Source organism: Chelonia mydas, chromosome 2 (genome assembly GCF_015237465.2).
Source record: "Chelonia mydas isolate rCheMyd1 chromosome 2, rCheMyd1.pri.v2, whole genome shotgun sequence".
Lineage (NCBI taxonomy): Eukaryota > Metazoa > Chordata > Testudines > Cheloniidae > Chelonia > Chelonia mydas.
The window spans coordinates 44,128,080-44,155,726 of NC_057850.1; the positions used below are offsets into that span (position 1 = coordinate 44,128,080).

Consider the following 27,647-nt stretch of genomic DNA (forward strand, 5'->3'; position numbering starts at 1 on the left):
GTGTCTTTTGTATACAGTCGTATAACACTTGGGTTCTGCAGTGAAAATACGCAGTGTGTGTGTGTGTGTGTGTGCTTGTGTTGTGCCTGGGGTGTATATATGGTGGTTTGCAAATTCTTGCTGAAACTGACCTGTAACACAATAGAAGAGTCAAAGTGGGTGAGGTAATACCTTATTGGACCAGCTTCTGTTGGTGAGAGAGACAAGCTTTTGAGCTTACACAGAGCTGAAGAAGAGCTCTTTGTGGTTCAAAAGCTTGTCTCTCTCATAAACAGAAGTTGGTCCAATAAAATATATTACCTCATCCACCTTGTCTCGCTAATATCCTGAAACCAGCACAGCTACAACTACATTGTAATGCATAGTTTTGTACTAAGGCCTTCTGAGCAGAGCTTGCACATGTTTGTTAATGTAGAAAATTAGTGCAAATTAATCAATATATCTACAAAGGAGGGGTGAGAAAGGTGGTGGTGGGGATTTTCATAAAACATTTTTTTCTTCTTGGAAGTGGCAATATGATCATAAATAATTTTAAGGGTTTTGTATTGCTGTGTATTTGCTCCACCTGGTGGATTTTCTTGAAAGTGTTTTGCTCCTTGTTAATGATAAGGAGACAGTCTTCAATTAAATGTAAAACAGATTACACAAAAGTAAGAAAACTTTTTAATGTGTATTAATAACAACACTGTAAAAGGCAGATCTGGGAAAGAAAACATTAGAACCAGATATTTATCTTGACCATGCTTAGTCATTACATTAATCTCTATGAAAGCATAGCATTTCAACCCAATTAATGATAACAGTTTACTCTCAGAGTCATCTACTGATTAGCAATTAAAAAAAATCCAAATGTCTGGCTTTTGAGGTTTTGCAGGATATCTGAAAGTTGTTTTTTTTCCTGCAAAGAGACAATAATTAATGAGCCCTTGTGATAAGAAGTAGCAGAGCTATCGAAAGGGATAGTTACTGCACTGAAGTGTTATTACTGTACATTGGCATAAAATCTGTCTTTCATTAACCTAGCTTACAAACATTGTTTTCTTTGGAATTCTTAAGGACTCCGTTATGCTTTGATCATCTCATTGTTCTCCTTAGGTTATTTTTTTCCTTTAGAGTGTAATAGCTCCCTAACAGAAGGTGAAGTTTAGAAAACAGTGTCTCCATATGCAAGGGATTTGGAGACCTTTTTATTGTCTTTAAAAATGTCATTCATAGTCCTCATTAGCATTTACTGTTGCAAGCAAACAAGCAGAAAATGTGAAATTGGTATGTCATGAATAGCTCCACAGAGCTCTAGAGCCCTGAAATTTTGCCTGCAGTGTGATGTGGGGCAGGCATTGAGAGAAAGCTGTCCAGATGGCTGCCAGTGCAGAGCAGAGCTGCAGGTTTTTGTCTCTGGTGCTGAGAGGAGGGAAAGTTCATTGGAGCATATGCTATCACCCTTGCGTTTTAACAAAACTAACTCGCCATCAGTCAAAATGGGGAGGTGGTGACTTTGAAACAAAAGTTTTTAATATAATGTTACAGTCCTTGTCAAATGAATAAAATATGTTTACTTAGTGTCACAAATACTGAGCTATGTTACAAAGAAAAAAGTAAGAATTGAATTTCTCGCCAGTGGTTAGATACACTCTTTTCATACACAAATATTCTCTCACATTTTCTTTATCATGAAAACCTTATACATGAAAAGACATTGATTAGAGGTCAAAATGAGGGTTAATACACTGCAGGAGGAGGAGTTTCACCACCAAAGTCAAACCATTTTGAGCTTCAAATCAGAAAGCCGCAAATAGCTTGAAAGCTTATATTGAGGTCACAAAATATGATCCCAGTGTAGAAGCACTAGTTATTATCATGCACACTGCATTGGTTAGGTGGAAGGAACATATTATTTTTCTCTGTTTCTTTATATATGAAATACAATCATGGTATTTTGTTGCATCCTTTCAGAAATAACTGAATAGAGCCAAAAGAGAAATTCATTCATAAACTGTGCAGTATTTTTTTCTTAACATGCATGATGACAATTAAAAAATTAGTCTTAGTTCTGATTTGTGTTACATATTTCACAGCAAATGATTTGTTTCACAAAATGTTCATGTGACATTTTGTAATGGCCACAAAGCTGCAAAAATGTACATATGCACGTGGCCGTTCTCTTGAGTACTCTCGTTAAAGTTAAGGGTGAGTAAAGTCACACATATTCAGAAGTATTTGGAGAATTGGGGCCTATGTTTGGCAATGAAACTTAGGTCTGTTATCTTTTTCTGTAGTATTGCTCTTCTAGATTTGATTTGAATTTACTTCCACTGTTTTAGAACTTAACATCAGATTCAGCTTGAAAGCCAGTGGGAGTTGTGCTCACATACACCATTGCTGAATTTGGTTCTTACTCTATAACCAGTGTCTATTTTGATTGAAGAACAATAAAACAATACAGATGGAAAAGACACATATTGTCTAGTCCAGTGGTTTTCAAGATTTCCAAAGGGGTCTGCACCTCGATTTGAAATTTTTTAGGGGTCCACAAATGAAAAAAAGTTTGAAAACCACTGGTCAAGTCTATCCCACAGCCAAGGTTGCCCTTCCCTATCAGATGATCTGAAATGCTATTAATAGGTCTACTTTCTCATTAGAACACTGGAATTATGTGGCTTCCAATTTCCTTGGGTCTAAAACACCTTGCTGTTAAGATTCTTCATGTGTGCACATGCGTGTACTCTCCCTCTCTCTCTCTCTCTCTCTCTCTCTTAAATGTTCCTTTAATTAGTTTCATCACATTATTCCTACTCCCTTTTAGACAACCTAAACAACTTCTCTCTCAGCCTGGTATGTGCATCCTTCAACAGTTTGTGTAGATGGTTATCAAATCCCCCTTTGGTTGTCATTTCACCAAGCTAGACATATTTTAAAGATCCCACTGAACTATTTTAAGAAGCTCACAAAGCTTTGCCAATCAGGAAATGTTTAGGGAAATGTCTTGGCGTTATCTGGCAAGTGGTTTGTGACACTTGTATTCAGAGCTGCTGTTACAGATAATCACATACCATACTGCAATATTTTAATAATGTTTGCAAGAAAAGAAGTAACTTTTTTTTCAAGGGTTTAGGTGTAGAGGGAGATGACATTCTTATCAAGATTAAAATTTGTGGGGGGAGGGGGGTTGATCCTTTGGGGCCTCTGTGTGTTTTTGGAATACTTAGAATGATGGAAGATACAGATTTCTATTATACAAAAAGCTCACACTATGAAGTTAATACAACATAGTACAGGGTTTGTGGTTGTATGAAATATTAGAGAACATTCACTTGCAGCAAGAAATTAACATGTGTCTTTATATCAAGGTGTGTTTATTCAGTTGCTGTCAAACTTATGTACAGTAAAATTGGGAAAGCATATAGAAAGAGTTTCCCCCCAGCCCTACAGCTCACACATTAGGTGGGTTTGTCCTGTCAGTGGGTTGCCTTAAGAAAACACTAATAGCTTCCAGCTGGGTGGAAAATCAAAACCTTTGGCGGGGGGACGGGGGGGCGGGAGGTCTGACAGAACTAGCAGATTTGAATTTTAAAGCTCAGTTAATGCTTCCATTTTTATTTACCACTCATCCATAAAAGATTATTTTCCAATATGTCAGCCTCATTTGGTGGCCAGTGGTCTGAAAGTGAAAGTGGAACAAGCAAGTGGAGAAATCTGGACATTAGTGAGTCCGCCCTTTCAAGCTGGTGTGCCACTTTATGGAATGGCCTTCCCTGAGATTAGGGGGGGTCCTAATGACCATTCATCAATGCTCGTTGACTGATCATTGAGTGCCTTCTTATTCAGTTTATCAAGTCTTGCACATAAAAAGTCAGAATAAGCATTATTCAGCTTTGTTAAAGCCAACTAGGAGTAAAATGCTCCATTTGAACCCATTTTGCCCTTGGTTTTTCACTTTGTTAATGCAGTCCTGCTTAAATGAGTGCCTTTATTGGGTCAGTTAGAATATCTGAAACTATTAATTCTCTTGTATTGAATAGCTGGTGGCAGGCCAGAGCAGATGGGGTAGAAAACTATTTGGTTGGGTGTATTGCTTTCAATTAGGATCAATGAGGTTTCAGCTCCTTTGAATTAACTCACTTAATACCCACTGTGTGAAGTCACAATGTATCACAACAGTCTGCTATAAGTAGAGAGGGAAGTTGAGAAGTCCTGCAGAAAAGCTTTGAGTCAGATTCTTCCTTCACTGTTAATAAAGAGTTTTCATTAACTACAGATACATTTCAGTGGACTTCTAGTCCCTGTTGGTAAATCAGGTTTAAGCAAAAGATAATCTCTACTTTAAAACTGTAATGCCTTAGAAAAGAGTGTGTTTTTCACTTGAGTAATACAATACAGTAAGAACTTTCTGCAGTCCAGTGTAAATCTATTTTTGCAAGTATCTGGGTTTGGAGACTACCTTTGCAGCACCTACAGTTGTTAATTTTGCAGATGGGTATCAGATCATTCAAAATTATTTTGTAAACTGTTTGAATGATTGCAGAGTAAAGCGTTAGTTTTCACAGTATCAGCTAAGAAGCTGTATCATAAGGTAAAGAAACTGACTGAAATTAATCTTCTTCTAAATTCTGATTCTCACTATTTCTTTGTATCCTTTCATTTTGGTATTATGCATTGTCCAGATTCTAAGATGCAGCAGACTTGTTCATATGCAAAAATTACCCTACACACTTTTTCTCTTCTGCATGAAACAAGCAGGGATTGAAAAACGTTTTACAGAATTATGTTGGCATTGACTGTCCATCTTTGTTACACGTTTTGGCCCTATTACATTTTTAGAAGTGTGCAAAAATTGTTACAGCAATCTTTAAATGTCTGCATTAAAAAAAAAAGAAAAAGAAAAAACATATCCAGGAATATTTATTCAAGGAGGACTGCCAAATGGGTTGCAGCCTGCCTCAGTGTATTAAATAATGAGGGGGGAAAAACTATTCATGCAGCTGGCTGCTTGAGAAAATGCTGAAGTAGTCTCAGATGCACAGGCATTCTGTTAGCCCCTTCCACGAACAGACTTCTAGGTGAGAATCTCCAGGGATTCGGGTTTTGTTGACGTGGATCAATTTAAATGGCAATTACTGTAGTCAGATAACAGCTTAAAAAGCCTTTTTACACATAGAAAAGATGCATAATCACACTGCATATGGAAGTTCAATTTTGTGAGCCATGGTTTGGAGATTTACAGTGTACTGATATTAAGACTGACTTTTAAAATGGAATATCATTCAGTTTTATTAAAATGCATTGCACCTTTGACACATTACTTTCTATTTTAAAGCTGATTCTGTCTGCACCTATGTTGATGAAAGGTTGCATTTCCAACTGTGAAAATGTTTTCTCCTTCATGTAGAATACAGAATTTTTAAAACCAACAGATGCAGACTGACTAGTTTTTAAACAGGGCACTAAATAAAACAAAAATAATGCCAAGTTCTTTAAAGTCCTCTCTGGCATAGACTTAATTGATTATTACTCTCCCCCTGCCACTTCTTCCCTTCCCCCATAAAGCCATCTCTCATAAAAGTGTTTATGCTTGGCTCTCAAATACATTGAAATCCATTATACAGAACCTCATTACAACTGTCGTCTGAGTAAGATGAACAAAAAGATTGGTCTCATAAATAGGATGCATTATGGTATTAGTGACAGAACAAAGTAATCACTATGAATTTGTTTATTAAACATTTTTAATTTGGGGCTTCACTAGTTGAAGAAAGGCTTATGGGTGCTGCTTTAGGTGCCATTAAAAGTTCTATTTTTCTGACGTATTTCTCAAAAATGACACTTTTTATTTTTTAGTAGTAAATATTCATGGGCAGAGGGAACCAGAGATGGAAAGGCTGTTAGGATTTTTCTATGTTCCAAAATAGATTTTATCAGCGCTTTGTGGCAGCTAAAGGAAGGAAAAGGAAGGCCTGGAAGCACGATTGTTTCTGCGTAGTAGAGGCAGAAGATATGAAGGGAAATCAAGGGACTGCATACATTAAACATATAAAGACTCTTGTCTTTATGAATCTTTCATATTAAAAGAATACAGTTTCTGAAGATTCTGAATGGAATCTTTTGGTTTTTTGGTATCTGTATGGAATTTGAACATTCATTGAAAAGGCAAAGGAAAGCATGTGTTTAATGATTTGCTGTAAACGTTTTTGTTAGTAAAACAGTGAAGATTTTGCAAGTATTAAATTGGAGGAGAGTTTTTGAAAAAACAGATTTCCCTTGTGCTTGGAATCTTATATAAGCCTAAATGTGCTACAGAAGGCATGTGTCAGGCGTATGTTTCTCCTATGAGGCAAGGATGTTTTACAAAGGACTAAAGAGGGACTGCTGAGAGGAAAATAGCCAGCTTTAGATAAAGCACTATAACAAAGACTTGTAGTTTTATGTATCATGGTGTCCATTAAAGCTTAATAGGGAAGAGTGCATTGAACCTAGCCAGGCATATGTTATTCATGTGAAGGATAAACATTTAAGGGGTGTTCAGAAATCAGGAGGACATGATTGTTTAGCTTTTGAAAAAGCTTTACAGGGAAGATTTTGTTTTCATCCCCCATGGATCACCATGCAAGGTAAAGGAGAGTAGCTGCAAATGTTTGGAGCATATCAATGCAGGAATCCCAGGGGGTTAAAAGCACTGTAGTAAAATAAAAGTGGTCTGCTTCTAAGTGTGTTCTATTTTATACATACTACTGAGAAGCTGACAAAGGGAATGATTTTGATACTCTGTTCACTGTGATAAAATGGCACAATTAGATGAAGGAAAAAAGGAAAAGAAAAAAATCTTTAAATATATCTTCTTACATATTTTGAATTTCCAACTAAATAAACAACCATGGTCTTATGGCGTTCAAAAGTATGGCTGTTAAAATAATAAATGAGAACATGTTTTCCACTTTTTGAGGAGAACTGGTTCTAATAGATGCTCTGCTTTAATTGCTTGCTGTTAAAGAAAGGGTTAACTTTTAAAGAAAAAAATGAATAATTCAGTGTTCATCTTATCACTCTGCATTTTACTTTCTATTCTTTGGTCCTCTGGAACTTGCTGTGAAAGGTAGAGTAAGAGGAGTCAGCTGAGGGGAGCTGGGGTTGTGATAATTTGCACACACATCCCTGTCATTGTTCTGCCTGAAGAGACAGGGCTGGGTTCAAGGCCACATGTGCTCCTGTCATCATTCACATTTCTGCTCCAAGTGCAATACAGAGTGTCAGCTCTCCATCTGTCTTTGCCTGGCAAACGCACGCGCCTAGCATCCTGCCTCCAGCTATGCTGCCACAGCCAGTTCTGATGGCCCTCCTCGCTTTTCTGTGCTCATTCCAGAACAGGAGGCACTGAGCCCTAAATAAGCTTGCTTTTAGGAGAGAGCCATTTACAGTGTATATTTTATTCAAGGATGCCTGGTGAGTTAAAATTATTACAGCTCTTTTTATTTAAATGGGAGAACACTTATTATATTTTGATTGTATATAAAAATAATTTCTACAGGGTGATTTGTACCAGCTTATATGGAGAGACTGTAGATATTAATTGTGGTGTGTGAACGTTGGGGGAGGGGAATTTGTGTGTGGAAACTATCAAAGATACTATGTACAGTAATATTGGATGCTACATTGAATGGGGATAGGAATAGTAGAAAGTCACCCTATTTGTTGGTGCAGGTGTGTATGGGGGGTATAATTTTAGTGAGAAGAAATACAGCTTCAGTCTGGTTTTCATGACTGTCAGCTGTATCTTGTAATCTGCAAACATTTTATGTGTAGATATAACTTTAGATTATGGGTGTACACTGGGAATAATCTCTTTGCAAAGCTGTTTATGCTAGAGAAGTGAAGAAGATTTAGAAAACAAATGATCTCAGTCTTGCCATAAATCACAGTTCTTAGCTGTCACCAGCCAAAAATTGAAATACGTTATTAATAATAATATAATAATTAAACAATCTTACAGATTCTGCTGAATTAGTGAAACCGTCGTGGAACTGAAAATCTTAGTATGTCAATTTCCTCACAAAAATATTATCGTTGGATCTTTAGACTACTTGTCTAATTGATAAGTGTTGTTGCCAGTGAAAATATTGCTTCTATACAGGGTGAATTGTTTGAGTTTTTTTATGAGAAGCCTGACCATGGCAGAATGTATTTGCTGTTTTTGTAAGGACTGAATGGAGCCATGTGCCGATTTAAAACAGCCTATATCTCTGGATAAAAAAGACAGGGACACAGAGAGATCCTACAGCTGGCTGGTTCTTGTGGATAATTTGGGTAGGACAGGCAGAAGAAGCTGCACTTGATCACAGAATTTGTACACCTCGCAGATGGTATTTTGAAACAGTATCTGTCAGTTTGCTGTAACCACAGTTGTATGTAGGTATTGCCAGTTGTTTAAAGAATGTTTTTCTTTTAGGATGTTAATGCACTGTCATATTCTTCCAATGCTACGTTTGTTGATCCTAAGACTGAGATTGTAACAAAAAAGTGAAACTCTGTTTGCTCAAAGTGCAAGGCTAGGAGGATTTGTGTGGTTGAAATATGGGCAAATTAATTTGCATAGATAATAACTGAGGACTATGAAAGGTCATTTAACCCTTTAAAGTTTAAATTTGATTTGCATGCATTATATTCTTTGGGATGTGGTCTTCATTAGAAATATCATGGCTATTCATTAATTTGAAAAAGTGCATGTGATGTAAATAAAATACAACTGATATTTTGCATATATTTATATGAAATTACAGAATCATATGGCTCTCTATCTGATATTTATAATATTTAAATGTAAAGCATGATTAATTTTGAGCCTTCTATATTTTCTTTTGAGACACTAACAAAGATGCTATTGTAATGACTGAAGTAGAGATTTTTGAACAACCTATTGCATAGTAAGCCTGTGGCACTTAAATTACTTAATCTACCTGCTGGTTAAAATTTCATGCATCTTTAATCAAAGTGGCTTGAGCTACACCTGAAAATATATATACTTATCAATACTCTTTAAGCTTTAACATTACATAAATCTTTAACTTCCAGCATTCTGTTAAAGTGGTAGCAAGGAAGAAGTGTGTTTTTAATGTCGGCTCTGAGTGTTAGAAAACCTTGCACTTGGATACAGAGAATACACTAACAGCTGTGACTGGGAGCATGTGCCAGAATGGAGATACTTGAGCAGATCCGACACTTGGCTATTTTTGACACCCATCTGCACTTTTTTACTCTCCTCTATGATGAACTACCTCTCAATCTGTTCACAGCATATTTTAGCCCTTTAATATTGTGGTTCCCCCCCCCCCCCCCCCAAAATGGGCATTATTAGCCATCTGGGGCAGATTTTGTGTTTTAGAAGTAAGCACATTATCTGCAGAAGATTAAAAAGATGTGTATTTTTGTGTAATCTGATATTATGTCATTGCCTTTGTGTGAGCGTGTGTGTTTGTGTGTGTGTAATATAGTCTTGATTTCAGAAGCATCCTGTTAATAGTTCTGACACCCAAAGTTCTTTCTTTTTTTTCTAAAATATAAGACGGATCAAGTATCTGTTCTGGTTTCTGTATAGTGATAACACTTGTACACAAATTAAATGTTCTCTTCAAAGACAAACAGATCACATTCTTAAAAATGTAATTGACTACTAGCCTTCTCATGTTAGTATGTCTGAAAAACTACATCAGAGAGATTGTTAATGAGGGTCTCATTATAAAATTAATTAATAGATCTTGGAGGCTCTAATACAACTCTTAGCAAACATATTTTTAGAAAGATAATCCTGCAAATATGAGATTTACACTAACTTTGTTAACTATTTTGTCATTTTATTTGGACTCTAGAAAGTATATATCTTTAAATCATTGATGTAGAGATGCACAGTGCTTCGATCAAATGCCATATACGAAGTGGATTGATTATTGTGTGTTTTTTAGAACTGTTTTTATTCCAAACATTATGTATTTAACTTTACAATTCTATCAGTCGTTTTATAGTACAGATGTTGGCCTACAAAATGCTTTTTATTATTGCCCATGGCAATATTCAGGACGGTTTCCTTAAAAGAACAATCAGTGATCACAGTCATTGTAGCCCAGAAATAATGCTGTTCTTTCAGAGGATGGCCTGGTATTAGGTCAGACCACCCCTTCTTTACCTTCTGCTCTCCAGATGTGGCTGCGACTTTTTTTTTCAAGTTCATGTTTCAAAAAAATGGGTTTGTTTTCAGAATCTGGTTTTACTTAAGACATCTCCATCCTGGAGTGCATTTCATAAATTGCCCACATATTTTTCTTAGCAGAGAACTTAACTGGCTGTAATTTTTAACACATGGCCACATCATGTGATATTTTCAAAACATTTGCACATAGCTTTAAGAAGGTCCCAGCAGAAATGATCCATCATCTCACAGCCAGCCCATTTCTTAACAGCATATCTGCATTTTCCATTTAGCAGAGCTATATATTATTAGCTTACATTTTGGATAGTAAAACAGTGCATTGCTGATTGTAAAACATGGACTTTATTATCTGCTGAAAATTGATTTGGCATTTATAGCCACTGTGTACTAGACTTCCTTTCTGGTTTTAACATTAGTGCTTGCAAGTGATGATTTTTTTAAAGAACAGAAACAAAATTGCATGGACATAACTGTTAGTGTCCTAGTAGCTGAGCATTTGGATAATCCACCTGTTTTTTAAATCCACGTTGTTATACAGCAAAAGTCTCCTAACTGTCTGTTAACTGACTTGTTCTGTTTTAACTTGCAGTTGCTATGCTATTACATGAGGACAGTTCTGTGTATTACAAAACAAGTTTTCAGCCAACTGTAGAAAGTATGTCTGGAAATAGATTTAAGTCTGATTGTTAAGCTTGTATCACTGTTCCAGTCATCATACATAATGTCTTTATCTTATACTTCGGTGTGACAGAAAGGAAGAATTTTATTCTTTAAAAAGAACTGTTAGCCACTTTTGGTTGTGCTACCAATGAGACTCCAGGGGAATTTGTTGGGCATTTCATTTCTTCAGGCCCAGACGATTTTTGAGAAATATGTTGGCTTTCATACTGAAGCATTGGTGTGTGTCCCTCTCCTTTCATTGTAGTAATGAATTCAGAAGTCTCCATACAATTATTTCTCGTATTTTGAACCATTTTGGGCATGAACTGTATCTTGCTATGTGCTAGTTCCTCCCCAAGCATATTGTAAGTGATACCATAACCCCAATAATAGCTAATAATAAGCCTCTTTACTAACAAGGACCCCAAACTACTTTGCAATTAAGATGCTAATACTTTCAAGCTAAAGGGCCAAATTGAGAATGATATTTTTTTGAGAATGTAAGTTCTTTGGGGCAGGAACTGTCTCTCACTCTGTGTGTGCGCTGCCTAGTACAATGAGGTGACGGCTGGGTGGAAGATGATTTTCCTGTCCAGAGAATTTTTTTGAGATTTAAATTTTTCTCTTCCATATCAGGAAAAAAATAAATGCTTTTGAAATTTGTTCTGAAAAATGAGGGAGAAAGAGAATCCATCCCAGGATAGCTAGTAGCCCTATGGTTATAGCATTCTCTGGGGATATGGGAGACCCAGACTGAGGTCTATGTTCTAAACTAGACAGAGTGGAGACATGAACTTTGGTCCCCTCACATCCCATGCAAGTGCCCCAACCACTGGTACATGCTGGGGTTTATCTCTCTTTCTCTTTCATTGGCACATCTTGTCCAGAAATTCCATCCTGGATCTTACTAAAGTTTCAATGAAGCTGACCCTTTCCCTTGAAAAGTTTTGGTTTCAATGAACTGGCATTTTCTGACAATTGTTTTGTTGAAAATCTTCTGACCAGGTCTAAATAGGGCCCTGAGCTTAGTAGGCCTCTGGGCACTACTGTAATACATATAATAATGTATAAGTTGCTCTAACACAGAGGTCAGTTGGCATTGTGTATATACAACTGATGGAACCCCAATATTGGAGTAAAGAAATTTAGATTTCTTTACACCCAATATTGGTGTAATTTGAACATAGATGAACTTGAAGGTGTAAGTTAATATTTGTGCCTAGGCGGGCGGAAAGTGAGATATTTACTTCCTTTTACCCCTTTTTGTTTCCTTTCCTGATATATCCTACTCTTTTGTCATGTATACCAAGGAAGACTCAGGTAAATGTACATATGACACTGGATAACTCATCCATAAGATGGACCACATAGATTAAGCCTTTAATGCTTTTGAAGACCTGCAACTTTCAACATGACTCTTACTTTTGAAATGTTGATCTATGGTTCAGATATAGAATTATTTACTACTTGTCCATGACATAAACAGGTCCTATTCTCATTGTAATCAGTAGGAATTGTGCGTGCGTATTCAAGAGCTGAATTTGGCCATGAGTTTGTTTTCTTGCTTCAAATCTTGATAATTTGACACTTATTCCCATTATTTCTCTAAAATAATTAAAACAGTGGCAAATTTTTAAGAATTATTGTATAGAAGCAAAAAGAATGAGGAGTACTTGTGGCATCTTAGAGACTAACAAATTTATTTGAGCATAAGCTTTCGTGGACTAAAACCCACTTCATTGGATGCATGCAGTGGAAAATACAGTAGGAAGATATATATATATTTATATACATATACACACACACAGAGAACATGAAAAAATGGGTGTTGCTATTCACACTATAATGAGAGTGATCAATTAAGGTGAGCTATTATCAGCAGGAGAAAAAAACCTTTTGTAGTAATAATCAGGATGGCCCATTTCCAACAGTTGACAAGAAGGTGAGAGTAACAGTAGGGGGGGAAATAAGCCTGGGGAAATAGTTTTACTTTCTGTAATGACCCATCCACTCCCAGTCTTTATTCAAGCCTAAGTTAATGGTGTCCAGTTTGCAAATTAATTCCAATTCAATAGTCTCTCATTGGAGTCTGTTTTTGAAGGTTTTTTTTGTTGTAATATTGCAACTTTTAGGTTTGTAATCGAATGACCAGGGAGATTGAAGTGTTCTCTGACTGGTTTTTGAATGTTATAATTCTTGACGTCTGATTTGTGTCCATTTATTCTTTTACGTAGAGACCGTCCAGTTTGGCCAATGTACATGGCAGAGGGGCATTGCTGGCACATGAGGGCATCTATCACATTGGTAGAAGCAAATTTACCATATGTGCTAATTGCAGACAAACTGTGTTAGCAAAGTTGTTTAGACTTCACTCCTAAAGGTTTCAGAGAGTTGCCATTAAAACTTGACTTGGGAGCTGAGTTTATGTCTAGATTTCATAGGAAGATGTTTTCATTAACTCTTTTTCTCATTTATGCATTTATTTCTACTTTTTAAAATAAAATAACCTCACTCCCCTGTTTTAGAAATCTCGGCATCCATTTAAAATGTCTTCAGAAGGAATAACCACCCAATGGCATAGCAAGCCTCCCCCCCCTCATCTAAATTAACCTAAATTATCCAGCCAGTTGGCTTAACGTTAATGTGAATGTATATTCTGAGACAATGGCTGCAATTTAACTGTGCTTTTAAGCGGTTACAAAGTTTAAGTCAGAGGTGGCAGGAAGCCTTTTTGAAGTTCTAAAGGCAACGTTGTAAGCGGTAGTACAGTTATTACGAGTACAGTTCATATGGTTCCCATTCATTATGGAAATACATTCAGTAGCTTCATATAATAACCTCTATACCATTTTATATATTGACAAGTAAAACTGAACAGGCAACATTTGGATTGAAAGAATTGTGGGAAAAGAATAGGACCAGGAATCTAAATTGATTGCATCTATCTTTCTGATCTGAAAGAGAGGCTGGGGAAGGAGAGAGGAAGAGAAATGTATTTGGGTCAAATTCAGATAGAGTATAAACTGGTGAAAATTCTGTGAAGGCTTATGTCATTACTAGTGAATCCCCTTTGATCAAGAAAATGTGGTTAAATAATCAGGTTTCTGAGATAGGGACTTATCCATTCTCATCTGCTTTGCAAAGCAGGTTTGAAGTGCCATCTCTTAAGAAGGAGAAATTGTTTTGCTTTTTAAAGCTAAAATGCTATTCATGGCTAATTGCTTTTCCTCGGTTATTGATGCTTCCTTTCTGTTTCAGCGGCTAAAGTGCATGTCCAAGTCCTGACCATCTCCTGCCTTCACTGCTATAACCTCCTCCTCTTGTGGCCTCCCTTGCACCTTTTGTTTCTCCTCTCTGGTCTATACAAAATGCAGCTACTAAAATTATCTTCCTTCCTCATGGTCCATCCATGTCACTTGCAGCTTCTAATCCCTTCCCAGAATCTTTCTTGTGTACTTATTATATTACATAAAACTAACTTCCAGTATTCAATGCTCTGCATAACTACTCACATCCTGATTCTCATAGTCCATCTTTTCTACATTTCATTCCATTCCATCAATGATTCCAGCCTCCTTGCCTCCTTCACATCCTTTTCTCATTCCTGTCTTTATGCCTCTTCTACACCGTGCTCTATTAGTGGAATGGTCTTCCAAATCCAGTGAATCATATCCCCACTCTTCATAATAATCCCTCCCAAAATCCATATCCATCCCTTCCCAGAGGCCACAAACACTTAACACACATCAATCAAATGATCTTTCCACCGTAGTATTTTGCCGGGGAAAATATGGGATTAGGAGACTTACCCAAAAGTAAGATACATGTACTTACACAAAAATATCATCCTAATTTAAACACTGTGTATACAAAATGCATTATGACTGCTCTTTCAATTCAGGGTTGTACACAAGTGTATATTATTTTATCATTCTTAAATTAAGCACATTGGCCCAAGGACTTTGTCTTGTAGAGTATCAGGCACATCATATGTGCTAAGCAAATACTACGTAATGCCTATTGCTTTTCTTTGCCCAATCTGTTCAATTACACAGTAGTTTGCCATAAAACTTTTTACCTGTCTACCTTACAGCTATTTTTTTTAAAAAGGAAAAAAAATTATTAGTTAAAGTTCAGAAGGTGCCATTGTGTGCAGAGATTAATGCTACTTATTTTTTAGCAATATTTTTATATGCCAACAGCTTGCTTGGCACTGTCAAGATGCACTTTATTTAACACCCTAGGCTAGAAATATTACTATGTATGTAGTTATGAATGCTCTTTTTTATTCACTGTTTGTTTCTGGCATGCTATAAGTTTTAGGTATCTGTTGGAATAATAAGATACCAAAGACAGGGTCAGTTTTGAAGGTACATTCTCAGAGACTCCCTAAATGAACCATGATCTAAAAATAGCTATGTCTGACTCAGAAACAGAATAGGCATGGAGACTTGGGGTCATGGTCTAGAAAATCTAAGAGCTCCTCGCCTTATGACAGTCATGGGCAAGTGACTATACAAATAAAAAGAAAAGGAGTACTTGTGGCACCTTAGAGACTAACAAATTTATTTGAGCATAAGCTTTCGTGAGCTACAGCTCACTTCATCAGATGCTGTAGCTCACGAAAGCTTATGCTCAAATAAATTTGTTAGTCTCTAAGGTGCCACAAGTACTCCTTTTCTTTTTGCAGATACAGACTAACACAGCTGCTACTCTGAAACCTGTACAAATAAAAGGGTACAACTTAAATATCCAGGCTGGTAAGACTGCTGAAGATATGTGGATAGGTTTGAAAATCTTGCATTATATTTCTGCACTTCTCAGAAAATGCTGTAGAAAACTGTTTGATTATATTGTCTCTGAACTTCATGTCCTTGGATTCATTTTCCTTTCCCACAATACACCCTTTCTTAACCTTTGAACCAGTGGGAGACACGGAGCAGTGATGCAATTCAGCTGCCAGAATTAAGGGGAACTACTTTTATTTAGTTGGAGCTTCCTCCTTGCACCATTAAGTGGACTGCGGATCTTCCTTGAATGATCAGGCCTTACAACAGGGGGCCATCTACTGAACTCTAGAGACAGGCAGCTCATCCTGATTAAGACAGTAAAATCCAAGTAAAAGCTGTCGGACTGTTCACTTCTGATAAATCATTGTTTTATTGTTTTGGTCTCTTTTCTCTGATAACTGTTGAATAAGTTTTCCAAAGCCATATAGACTTACATATGAACAATGGAGAAACTGGTGGACTAGTCTACAGCTTCTATTCAGATTTTAGTTTGCCTACAAAGTCAGATGCCTTTGCATTAAGTTCCAGCCCTCCTCTCCTGTTAAACTGTTGAACATAATCCAAATGTTTATTGAGAAATCTGTTCCTCCTGTAGCCCTGGACATTGTCAAAAAATAACACCTGAAGCATGGGTGTCAACTTGTGCTGTTTACATACATTAGTAATAATTTCCCTGTGGCTTTAATCTGGACAGTCTAATGGAGCCCAGGTATTTCTAGTCCATGTAAACTAGATTTTGTTCTGATGTCAGAAGGTTGGCTGAATGAAACAAGACCCTCCCAGCATATAGTGTTTACATATTTTGGAGAGCTTCATTGGGAGAACACTTCCTATGTTATCCAAGCTGCCAAAATGTAGGTAATGTTGCAGGTGAAACAATAGACATAGCTGTTTCTGTATTTCTCATTACTGTTAGATCTTTATTAAAAAGATCAGCATCTGATTATTTTAACCTTAATTTACACTGAAATCACTATTGGACTGAACTGCAGCTTGCCAAACTCATACAAAGCTCTGTTGAGATCCATGAAATAATGGATACATGGACAATTTTTTGCTTTATCTAATTTTGTTCCTATTATAAATTGTAACCAACTTTTTCTTACTAAAAAGATCAGGTTATGAGGAAAAGGTACTACAGGACTTTAAAAAAAAAAGTATTCTTCCCCTAACTTTTTATATGCTTCTGGTATGTTGTTTTTATGTCTCTTTTTTTCCTTCTTGGCTGGCTTGTCTCTGTGAAATCAAATCTGCATCTATCTTGCCAACAACTGGTCTTCTTTGTTGTGGAAGGGAAGTCTTTGATTCCATTTTAGATCTACATCTCATTTAATTCTATCTTCTCTATTTTATGTTTTCTATATTTATTCTATAACCAAAGTAACTTAATCTTATAAAAAGCAATGTGAGAAACTCTCATAATGAAATCGAACACAGAAGCAGAACCCTTAGAGATTTAGCCAAAAGCGGACCTTCCTTGATGCCTTACAAACTTCCCTGCTTAGCTTGCACTATCTTCGGCGGGTGGGTGGGGGGGGGGGTGGTTCTTGTGGTTTGCATTCAAACCAGTCTGGTTTTTCCAAATATGTTTCAGAATAGCTACCTGGCCAAACGCCCTCCTCTAATATCCAGGGCTAATGGAATGGCACATTACCCAATCTCTTGCAGCATTAGGAGGCAGGGCAATGGTCCCCATATATGGCAGGAATAGGACAGAAATGCTTCTGCTGCCACTTGCATTCTGCTTTTGTCTTGCTGCAGAACCCCAGACTAAGGGCAAGTCCACACTACAAAATTAAATCAACCTAAGTTATGTTGACTTACAGCCTCCGCAGTAACTAAACTGCTTTTGCATGTCCACGCTAGGCTCCTTGTGTTGGCAGTGCGTGTCTTGCAGGACCACTTGCACTTATTTAACTATCAGTGTGGGGCATTGTGGGATGGCTTCCTCCCAGATATATAGGATAGTGGGAATGAGGTAGCTATCTAATCACAGAGATCCGGAAAAGACTGTCTACTATCCTCCTTGTCCCCAGTCCCCGCCTTTCTAAGCCACTGGGAGGAGAATTGCAAAGACTGACCTGTTCTCCAGAGGAGATGTAGGAGGAGTAACATAACTCTTTGATTTCATTCTAAAAACTAGCAAATTTTGCCACTGTTTACACCAGGCTTGTTTTGTTGGGGCATTAGTTCAGGACTGACTCAGTGGGAAGAGTGCCACTTACTGAAGCGTCAATAATGCTTAATAGTTTTGTCATAAGTGTTTTTCTTTTTTAGGCAGTAAGTGTTTTTGCTGTCTTGCCACACTAGATATAGAGTACATGCCCTGATGAATGACCCAATGGAGATTCTTCTTCAGAAACTGATGCTCACTAAATTAAAATCCAAGTAGCTTTTTTGTCATTGCAATAAGCTATTGGATTTCAGATATCTGTCTTGTTTACAAAGCTGATATATGCACAAATGTTTCATGTAACTGCTATTCGTTGCCGTAGAATGGTGTCAAATATACAAATGCCACAAGTACTATTATTTAAATATATACAATCAATGGTAAACATGGTCATGAAATGTGATCATCAATTAGGTCTTTCATCAGATAATTCTGATCCAAATGGCGTTGTCTGTGAGTCAGCCCATCTATTTCAGTGCCTTGTAATTAAATTGAATATTGTTTAGGTGTCACAAATTATTTTATAATATCAGCTAGCAGACATAAATAGGCTTATTTGCACAAATCAAACCATAATTAGGTTAATTATCCTTTATAAGGCTATACCTTTGAACAAAATATAGTAAGTAGAGGAAGGGGAGAAAAATGACCCAATCTTTAACTCATCCCTAGATTAGAGTTAATCTGGATTTCTAGCAACTGGAGTATGGTGCCTGTTACTCATGAATGTGGATGAAAATTGCTTGGCTTAAAATATTACTGTTGAAGATAGATGTATGTTTTTACTAGACCTCTTCCTGAAATGTGAGGAGCACCCTCAACTCTTACTGAAGGGGCTCAGCATCTCAGAGGATTGGACTACTTTTGTTAGTAAGCTAATATTGTTAGGAAAATAATAGATTTGTATACATACAGAACTTCTTATACATCATCATTATCAAACATACCTAACTTACTGAGGACAGTTGTGTCAGCCAGAATGACCATAGTTGATATCATCACACCAAGCCTCGTGTAGTGAAATTCCCAGATTTGGCTCAGTCCTGCAGATCTATGAATCTCTGGAGTGGCTCCGCAAGTGGCAACAGATAGGGTCAGAGTGTTCACCGCCTTGTGCATCACTGGAGAGTTTGAGAGCACGGTGTACTGTGTTGTTTTAGTTCATCCTGGTGACATGGACGAAAAGCATGCAATGCCACTTTTGAATATAACGAGTGGTTGAAAGAAGGCCAGATCTCTGTGAGAGTATGATGTTTTGCACAAGGTTAAAGCAATTTAAGCCCAGGGTCTGGTACCGAAAGCATGTATGGAATGTCTCTAGTTGCACCAAGTCTGTCTGTAGGAAGAGAATCCAGGTTTCTGACCCACATAGCAATACAGGTAGTAGACAAGTTTGATAGATCCTGAACATCATCAGGCAGTTACTAAAATGTCAGAGGAACTGGGAAAAAATGTTCACTGAAAAGGGACTCCTTTTTGAAAAGTGGAGAAGTAGGGAAAAATATCACTGAAGTAGGATTAAACCTTCAGATTAGGAGATCTGATTTTTTTCAACCAGTTCAAACCTTTTTATTTAATGCTCAATTTCTTACAGTTTTCAGCCTTAAGAACCTCATTTTATCCTTTGCAGGGCCCAGTAGGAGAAAAAAACAATGAAATATATTTTTTTTTCAAAAATGCCATATTTCAGTAGGAGAGATAGTATATTTCAAGTTTATAACAGAGTGGGGGAAATTCAAGCAATCTGAATTTGGAAATCTTCCTATTCTCCCCACTCCTTCTTTGTGTGTGTATGTATTTACATAGAGAACATTAGATTATATTTGTCTTTGTGGATTAAAACCTGTTTGGGACTGAATTCTTGAATGCTGCAAAGTGGCCTAAAAGTTGTTTATATCTCTTGCTGTTTTTTTTAAAGTAGGTAAAGGTCCGAGCCACATATTCAGAACTCAAAACTGTAGAACATAATAGAGAATATCCTTCCTATAGTATTTTTTACCCATCCTGTAAATTACGTAGCAGAGATATCTATTAAATTCTATAGGATGGTTGAAAAAATCCAACTATTGTACAGATATCCTTTTCTATTAAATTCTATCGGCCTTTTCCAAAAGGGTTTTGGAGGATAGTAGAAAGTAAGTATTCTGCTCCATGGTTTTGGTTCAAGCCTATCTGTTTTACTTAGTTATGAAGAAAAGTACTCTCCCCCTCTCCCCCATTCCTTCATTCACAAATAATACTGATTTGGGAGTGGAGGAGGAGAAATATATGCTGCACTATTTATGCATAATTTAAAGCAGTTGTGCTAGGTTTAAACCCAAAATCTTTTTTCTTCATCTGTCATTTACCTCCTAATGTTACCTGTTGTACTTTGTCCCCTTCAGTAAGCACAGCCTGACACGTCTTGTGGCCTTTACTTTATGTGATAAAATAGATTGAAAGGATGTTTGGCACCACCTGGTGAAGATGAGGCAACCCTGGAGAACTGTGCTTTAGGAGCAGGTGACTGCTGCTAAGAAATGTACAAGTCTAGGGACACAGCTGAAGGATTGCAGTTTAAAAAAAGAGAGAGAAAAAAAAGAAAAGAAAAAAGAGCAGGAACATTAATACATCTTCCTGAGGTTTGATGGGACGTATACTGCCTACTGTTCCATCTGGTGCTTATGATAGCATGGCATATTAGCATGTTGCAAGTTCATAATGTATTCAGGGCGAGAAAGCACCACTTGAATACCAATTGAGGCATCCTCTTTCTCAGAGCTGCCTTTGAATTTTAATGATGTTTATGCCTTCTAAGGCATGACTGAACTGAGCATGTCTGATCTAAGAGGAATAATAGCAGTAAGGGACTTTTTATTGTTGTTGAGGAGGTTTAAAAGCAGGTTGAGTGTACAGAAGAGCGAATAACGCAGCTTCTCAGCAACAAACTATTTTTCTTTAGGCTATGGTCTCCTTTTTTAATTTATATTTTTAAAGCTATTTTTATATTTTTGTCAAATCATGTCACTGAGGAGTTAGATGAATTATTCTGCAGTGATTTCACGAAGCATTTTGAAAGAGCATGTTGCCATTTTATTTTAAATGCTGGTCCTTCTGCATTAAGTTTAAACAAACAAATAAAAAAAACCCTCTAAATTCTGTTTTTCAAATTAGCACTGCACTGTTCTTTTCTTGTGAAATCATTTAGGTCCTGATTCTGCAAAGACTTACGCATCTGCTTAATTTTGCATCTTCGTCTTATTAAAGTTATATGTATAAGGTGAAGCAGGTGCATAAGACTTTGCAGGATTGAGCCTGTTGTATTTAAGTTCTGCAGGAAATATAAGGATAAACTCATCTTTTCTTTCTTCCCTCCCTCTCTCTTCTCCTTAAAGATTTAAACTCTGTGCAAAGGCTGACACTTAACTCTGCTTAAGATTGGAGCGCCTCTAAAAATTACACTTTAGAAATTGTTTATACACAGTTTTTTGAACATGTCAAAACTAAGTTCATGATCCTACAAACTCTCATGCATTAAGCTTCACTCATGTAAGTAGTTCCATTGAACATAAACATACATGTGTTTGCAAGTTTGGGGCCTTCAAGTGCACCTCCCATTAAAAAGTGCACCTTCCAGTAACTCCAAATAAATGTCCTTGAGTTATCATTTGGATATTTTTTAATGGTTTAAGATGTGCTATGCACTCTCATCTCAGTGTGATTTGATGGTGCTAAGCAGCCTAGCAGGGTTGGATTTTTGAGAGTGGGATTTTCAAAAGTATACAAATAAATGACTTACAAGCACAGGTGTCATTGACTTTCATAGGAACTTGTGCTCCTAAATCACTCTAGGTACTTTTGAAACCCCACTTCAAATTAGAAAACCAAGTTTACTATATATTGGTGGGAACTTGATCAGGGAGAATGCCAAATATTGAAAAATCTTTGCTAAAACAAACTAGACAAAGCAATCCTGCTTAACAGTCCGACTCCTCTAATCGGTCCTGCACAGCTGGACTCCTGCTGCCATGCAGAGCCAGTTGCGTTTGAGGTATTGGTGAATTTTTAAAGTATATAGTTTCAATACTGTTCATGCTTATATAACTTAAGGAACAATGGGCTACATAGCATTCATTCTGGAGTTACTAGCTCTAGTTACTAATTAATCCATTTGATTGCTGGAAAGGAAACGGTTGCAATTCTCTTTTTGTTCCTGGTCCTTTCTTTCAAATATACCCAGTCTTGGCTTTTTGAAAAAAATATTCTCAGGCAATCTTTTAGCTACTGTCACTTAAATAAGAAATGATGGATGCATTAGGCACATTGGCAAGAAGTAGATTGGCTCCTTCTGATTCAAAATTTGACTATTGTCTATGACTTAAGTACAGATTATTGTCTAGTCACTTAAGTACAGTCCCTGTTTATTGATAACACATTCAGACCAAGATACTAGTGTGCTGGTTTAAGCATTCATTATTTTTTTCTCGTAATATTCAGGAAGGGTAATGTTACTGAATAGGAATGTGGAGGAGGTAGTGTGGGTAATTCCAGCAAGTTTAGTCAGCACTTACAAGATGCTTGAAATGTTTCTTGATGTCCTACAGAACTGTTAACATCTGCACATCTTGTGAGAAGAGTCACATTTATTACAGCTGTACTCTAGCTAGAATGTAAAAGGAAGAAAAAAAATCAGAGTTAAAAATGAAGCAGCTGACTTTCAATTACAAAAAAATTATCGTTTTGCTCTAGTTACAGACTGAGAGTAAACTCCATTTGGACTCTTCCTACAACTGCATGTTTTTTGAAGTGACTAGTTGAAGCCTTTGGAGTAACTATTGGCAGATGCAGCCGTGCAAAATACACAAATCAAAAAGAAAATAAACAAAGCCATTAGATAAATAACCACCAACTAAGCACTGTTTTACTAGGTAGTTCAAGGATGACATATATAACATGATGCAGAGCATGTGTATAGAGTCACATTTGAGACACGTGTGCACCTGGAAATTGTGAAGAAATGAACGAACGTTGACCAGCTATTCCCTTTCTTTGCCAAAGCATGTGAAGGGGAACAAAATGGGGAAATCTCGGCAGCTGTGCTGGAGCCATGACATTGCCAGTTCTCTTGAGCCCTTTCTTAGGGGTAGGTGTGGGAAAAAGGAATGGTGAGTCAGGGTTCTGGTGGAATCCCAGCCCACACCCCATTATGTGATGTTCAGTTGATTTTTATTCTTACTGTATGATGTTTAGTTGAGTTTTTTTATTCCATAGTTATTCTGTTAATTTACTAGGAATAAATGTTAGACATACTGAGAAGCAATTAATAGAATCACTCTTCTTCTCCACCTCCCCCTTCTTTAAGACTGGTACTACATATGTTTTTCACCTATCAGCTTTTTGAACTTCCTATTTGTCTACATGTTCCCGCCCCCCCATTTATTTCTGTTGTTGAAGACAGACTTAAAAAAATAAACATAAACTATTTTAATATAGCAGCTATTTTTGAGTCATCATGAGTCACTATGAATTTCATTCCATTCTTTTAATGATGGATCGTCTGTTTGTTCTGTTTTTTTCTTCAGATCATCTATTTCTTTCATGTGAATTCATAAAAGTGTTTGTGTATCCCTTGGCCTCTCTGGTTAGCATTAATTAGTTCTGCTCTTACCTTTTCCTTACGAGTTTAAAATGAATGTGTTGTCTTATTTGGTTCTCTCCTTCCCCCCAAACCAGATACAGTCAGAGTGGTGGTCTTTCTCTTTTATAAAACCCTTAAATTTCCGCTGTTCAAGCAATCCTTTCGGAAACTATATTGCCTGTGTCTTATTCCTTGCTTCTATTCCACAGTAAATATAGTCTTCTGTATGTTGGTTTCCTTTAGCATTCACCAGCTGCCTTTTAGCGTAGTGTATTATAATACTTCCTCCCATTAGATCTTGGTCATTAGATATTTTTCAATCCTAAAAATGTCCTTTAGTGAAATGTACTATCTTTGCTGTGATCTGTTAATCTGCTCTATGCTGAATGAGAGTTGCTCACAGTCACTGGTTCAAGTGTCCCTTTCATTTTCATACTCTGTCAATTCCTGTCAATTATTTAGAATCAGGCTTATGATGGATCCTGTAGTTGAAGTTTCTACTTTTTGATTAATAAAACTTTCTAATATGTAATTTATGAACCTTTGATGTATGTCTGGCAATATTTGTTAATGAACAGGTGTCTTGATAGTTAGAAATTCCATGGTGATGATTACCTTGTGGTTCTGAGCACCCCATGATTTGGTCCAGGTATACGCTCTCTCTCTCTCCCTGTCCTTCTATCCCAACTGCTGTGGTCTATAGCAGATGGTCATTCCTACTACATTGTTCATTCCTTGTATCCTAACCCCTAAAATTTCCTTACCACACTCCTCATTGTCTAACTCAATGGTACTCAACCTCTTTACAATTGTGGGCCACATAAGCAGCTCTTTGTGTGTTATGTGGGTCACATCCACACAATATATATACTACCTGTACAACTACCAAAAAAAAAAGGTTTATGATTTGTTATATGACAGCAATACGATTCAAATCAATATAGTACCTTTCATTTCAAATGTCTACCAAGAGCATTTTAAATTAGCCAAATAAGTCAAAACATTAACAGCTAAAATACATTTACTGTAAGGGTGGTATGGTGTATTGCCACCCTCATTTGCGCACTGCTGATGGTGGTGCATCTGGGCCAAGCGCCCAGAGACCGCAGCTGGGGAGCCTGCCAGTGAAGATGGGGAACACTGCCCGCGGTGAGGTGCCTCCCAAGCCAGGGACTACCCCCATGCATCCAGACCCCCATGCACTCAGACCCCAGCGAGGGACTGTCCCTCATGCACCCAGCCCCCCCATCCAGGGACTGCCCCAGCCCCCCCCAAACTGCCCCCCAGCTAGGGAATGCCCTCCATCACCCAACCCCACTGGGATTGTCCCCCGAGGATCCAGACCTTCCCAACACTGGGCTGGCACGTGTGCCTGTCCTGCAAGGACAGGGTGTCCTGGCCAAGGCAGAATGCCCCCCACAGGAACTGCCCCCTCAAGCATCCAGTCGCCCACCCAGGGGCTGCCCCCCCCTCAAAGCCCCCACCACCGAGCCCCCCTGGGACTGTCCCCCAGCACTCAACCCCACCATCCAGGGACTGTGCCCCACTATCTAGTGCCCCCATCCAGGGATTGCCACCAGCCCCCCAACCTTCCCCCTCCCTGGGCACCAGCCCTGTGCACCCTGCACCTGCTAGTCTCCTACCTCAGCTGCACGTAGCTCAGCTGCAGCCTGTCCTGCCCGCTTGCCACTGCAGTCCTAGTACTGTGGAGCCTGTCCAGCTAAGGGTCACTGGACCCGCAATCCTGCAGTATGGGGGTGGGGCACTGAGCAACCTGGCCTTCTGCTGATGCTGCTGGGTCTGATCTTGCTGGGAGTCAGGGGCTGAAGCTGCTGGCCCGATGCTGCCGGATGCTGGGTCCAGTCCTGCCAGGGGGCTGACACTGGGCCTGATCCTGTGCTGTCCCAATTTTGCACCCCTCCCACTGGCTCTGTGTCTAGGGCTCGTGCACCTCCTACCCTCCCCTAGTTATGGCCCTGAGGATGTCACATGGGCCACAGCTGTGTGCTGATTGGGCCGCAAGTGGCCAGTGTGTTGAGAACCACTGGTCTAACTCTAGCTTCTGGTGTCATAAAGACTAGAACGTAAAACACCACCTCTTCTCTCACCTCTCCTCCTCCTAGCCCTAACGTTGTTTGATTCTGTGTTAACGTTCCAGTTTTAAGAATCATCCCACCAGATTCAGTTATGTTCACAGGTCATAATATCTATTTTTAAGTAGCACTTCTAGTTCAAGTTTGTTTCCTATTATTCTTATACGTTTTTCACTACAGACCATTTAAGTACATTAGTGGATAGATTGGTACCATTGTACAAAATTGTATATCCTACATAAGCTGGGTCTGGTAACTGCCTTTAGAAATTACCTGTTAAGTTTCTAACAGGTTATTTGTATGCACAATTACTCCAGTGGTCTCCTCAATTTCAGTAATTACACATGCAGATAATGCATATGAATTCATGTGTGCACAGCTATTTGTGTTTTTGGTCTAGATACTCCTAATCTTCATTTTTTTGTTTCATAATTTTGGATTTCTCCTGCATGACTGCTTGAGTTAAGCAAAAGGTCCACTTCTCCCTGTTTCCTATCTAGCTGAAAGCCCCTCAGACAAGTACTTAGAGTCTTCAGTCCAGCAAGTCAGTTCGTGGAAACCATCAAAAGGATCTCATCGTAGTTCATCCAAAATTTAGAGAATTAATTTTTTTCTTCTTTACATCAGTGGTTCTCAAGCAAGGGTGCACATACCCCTGGGGGGTACACAGAGGTCTTGCAGGGGGTACCTCAGCTCATCTAGATATTTCCCTAATTTTACAACAGGCTACATAAAAAGTACTAGCGAAGTCAGTACAAACTAAAATTTCATACAGACAAAATAAGAAAGTAAGCAATTTTTCAGTAACAGTGTGCTGTGACACTTTTTTGCATTTTTATGTCTGATTTTGTACAAGCAGTTTTTAAGTGAGGTGAAACTTGGGGTATGCAAGACAAATCGGACTCCTGAAAGGGGTACAGTAGTCTGGAAAAGTTGAGAACTACTACATCATTGAATGCTCTCCAGTATTGGACTTTCCGTTTCTTAGCTTGTGTTTGGTACCAGAAGGATCTCCAGGAAGATCATCTAAGTTGCGCCATCTTCTCTTCTCTTGCCAGGTTCTTGTGAGATTAGTTCACTAGCTGATCATCCTTTACTGGTAGTGGCTATTACAATTTTTGTCCATTTTTATTTGCTTGTGTGTGTGATGCTGCAGAAAATAGCATTAGTCAATGTAGGTGATACTATTTTGTAATTTTCTGTCGCTGTCACTTTATCATATTCATATGATTCACTTTGCATATAGGACCTGTGTACTCTGCTTTTGTTTTCATCTGAACATGGTTTTTCTGGCCCTAGTCATATAGAAGTTTATTGTGTACTATTTTTGTAAGATATGAAACTGTTTACTTTTTGAAAGTTTCATGAGGAAAGGCCTCTAAGCCAAGTGTGTGTTCATGCACTTTTTTAAAGCACTTAGCCATGAAGTCCACTGTTGTCTTTGTGTACCAAGCAGTGTAACTGTTGGTGCAGACAGTAATGAATAAAATCGTATGTTAAGAGCTGGGGGGTTTTTTAAGGTGTGCTTTTTATGAAGAATTTTTCTTAGCCAGAAAAACACTTATATTTTTGGTACTACTGAAGTCAAATACAGTGTATGTAGGTACATATATATATACACAGACATACTGTTAATTTTTTTCTTATTACATGCTTGTGAGTTAACTTTCAAATCATCATATATCTTGGGAAAGAACTTTGTGTGAAGTCTCTTCCCTTCATTTTCAGGATTTTATTTCATTCCTTGTACTTCTCAGTATTGTAAGAGGGGTTTTCCGGTGCATTAAAAAAAAGAAAAAAAAACAGAGGTTCCCTCTGGTGGCCAAAAATAATTTAATTTACATTCCTATGGCTATTAGCCAAAGTTGTCTTTAGCCTAGTGGAAATAGTGTCTGTCCATATATTTTATAATTTAATTTAACTTTATTAATTAAATGTCAAAAATGTTAAATTATCTTTAGAATTAGCCCAGACCAATAGTTTATTGGTGGAAAATATATATTATTTAACCTAAGCCATCTCCCTGGTAGTTGTGTTTGGAAGGACTACTTTTTTATCAGTAAATGTTGGTAAACATCAATTCTCCATACACACACATAAATCAATGAAAAAATATTTCCAC

General features: G+C 37.7%; 1 protein-coding gene across 15 annotated transcripts in view; it reads left to right on the forward strand.

The window, feature by feature from the left end:
• RUNX1T1 (RUNX1 partner transcriptional co-repressor 1) overlaps positions 1-27,647 on the forward strand; it is a 143,074-nt gene that overhangs the window by 31,450 nt on the left and 83,977 nt on the right. The window contains exon 1 of one of the 15 annotated variants that reach the window (XM_043539360.1): positions 3,887-7,434. The exons of the other annotated variants lie outside the window; for them this stretch is intronic. Within the exon in view, the coding sequence (XP_043395295.1) occupies positions 7,428-7,434 (7 nt within the window). The 5' untranslated portion in view covers positions 3,887-7,427. Of the gene's footprint in view, positions 1-3,886; positions 7,435-27,647 lie in introns of those variants that run through there. 15 annotated transcript variants of the gene reach the window in all.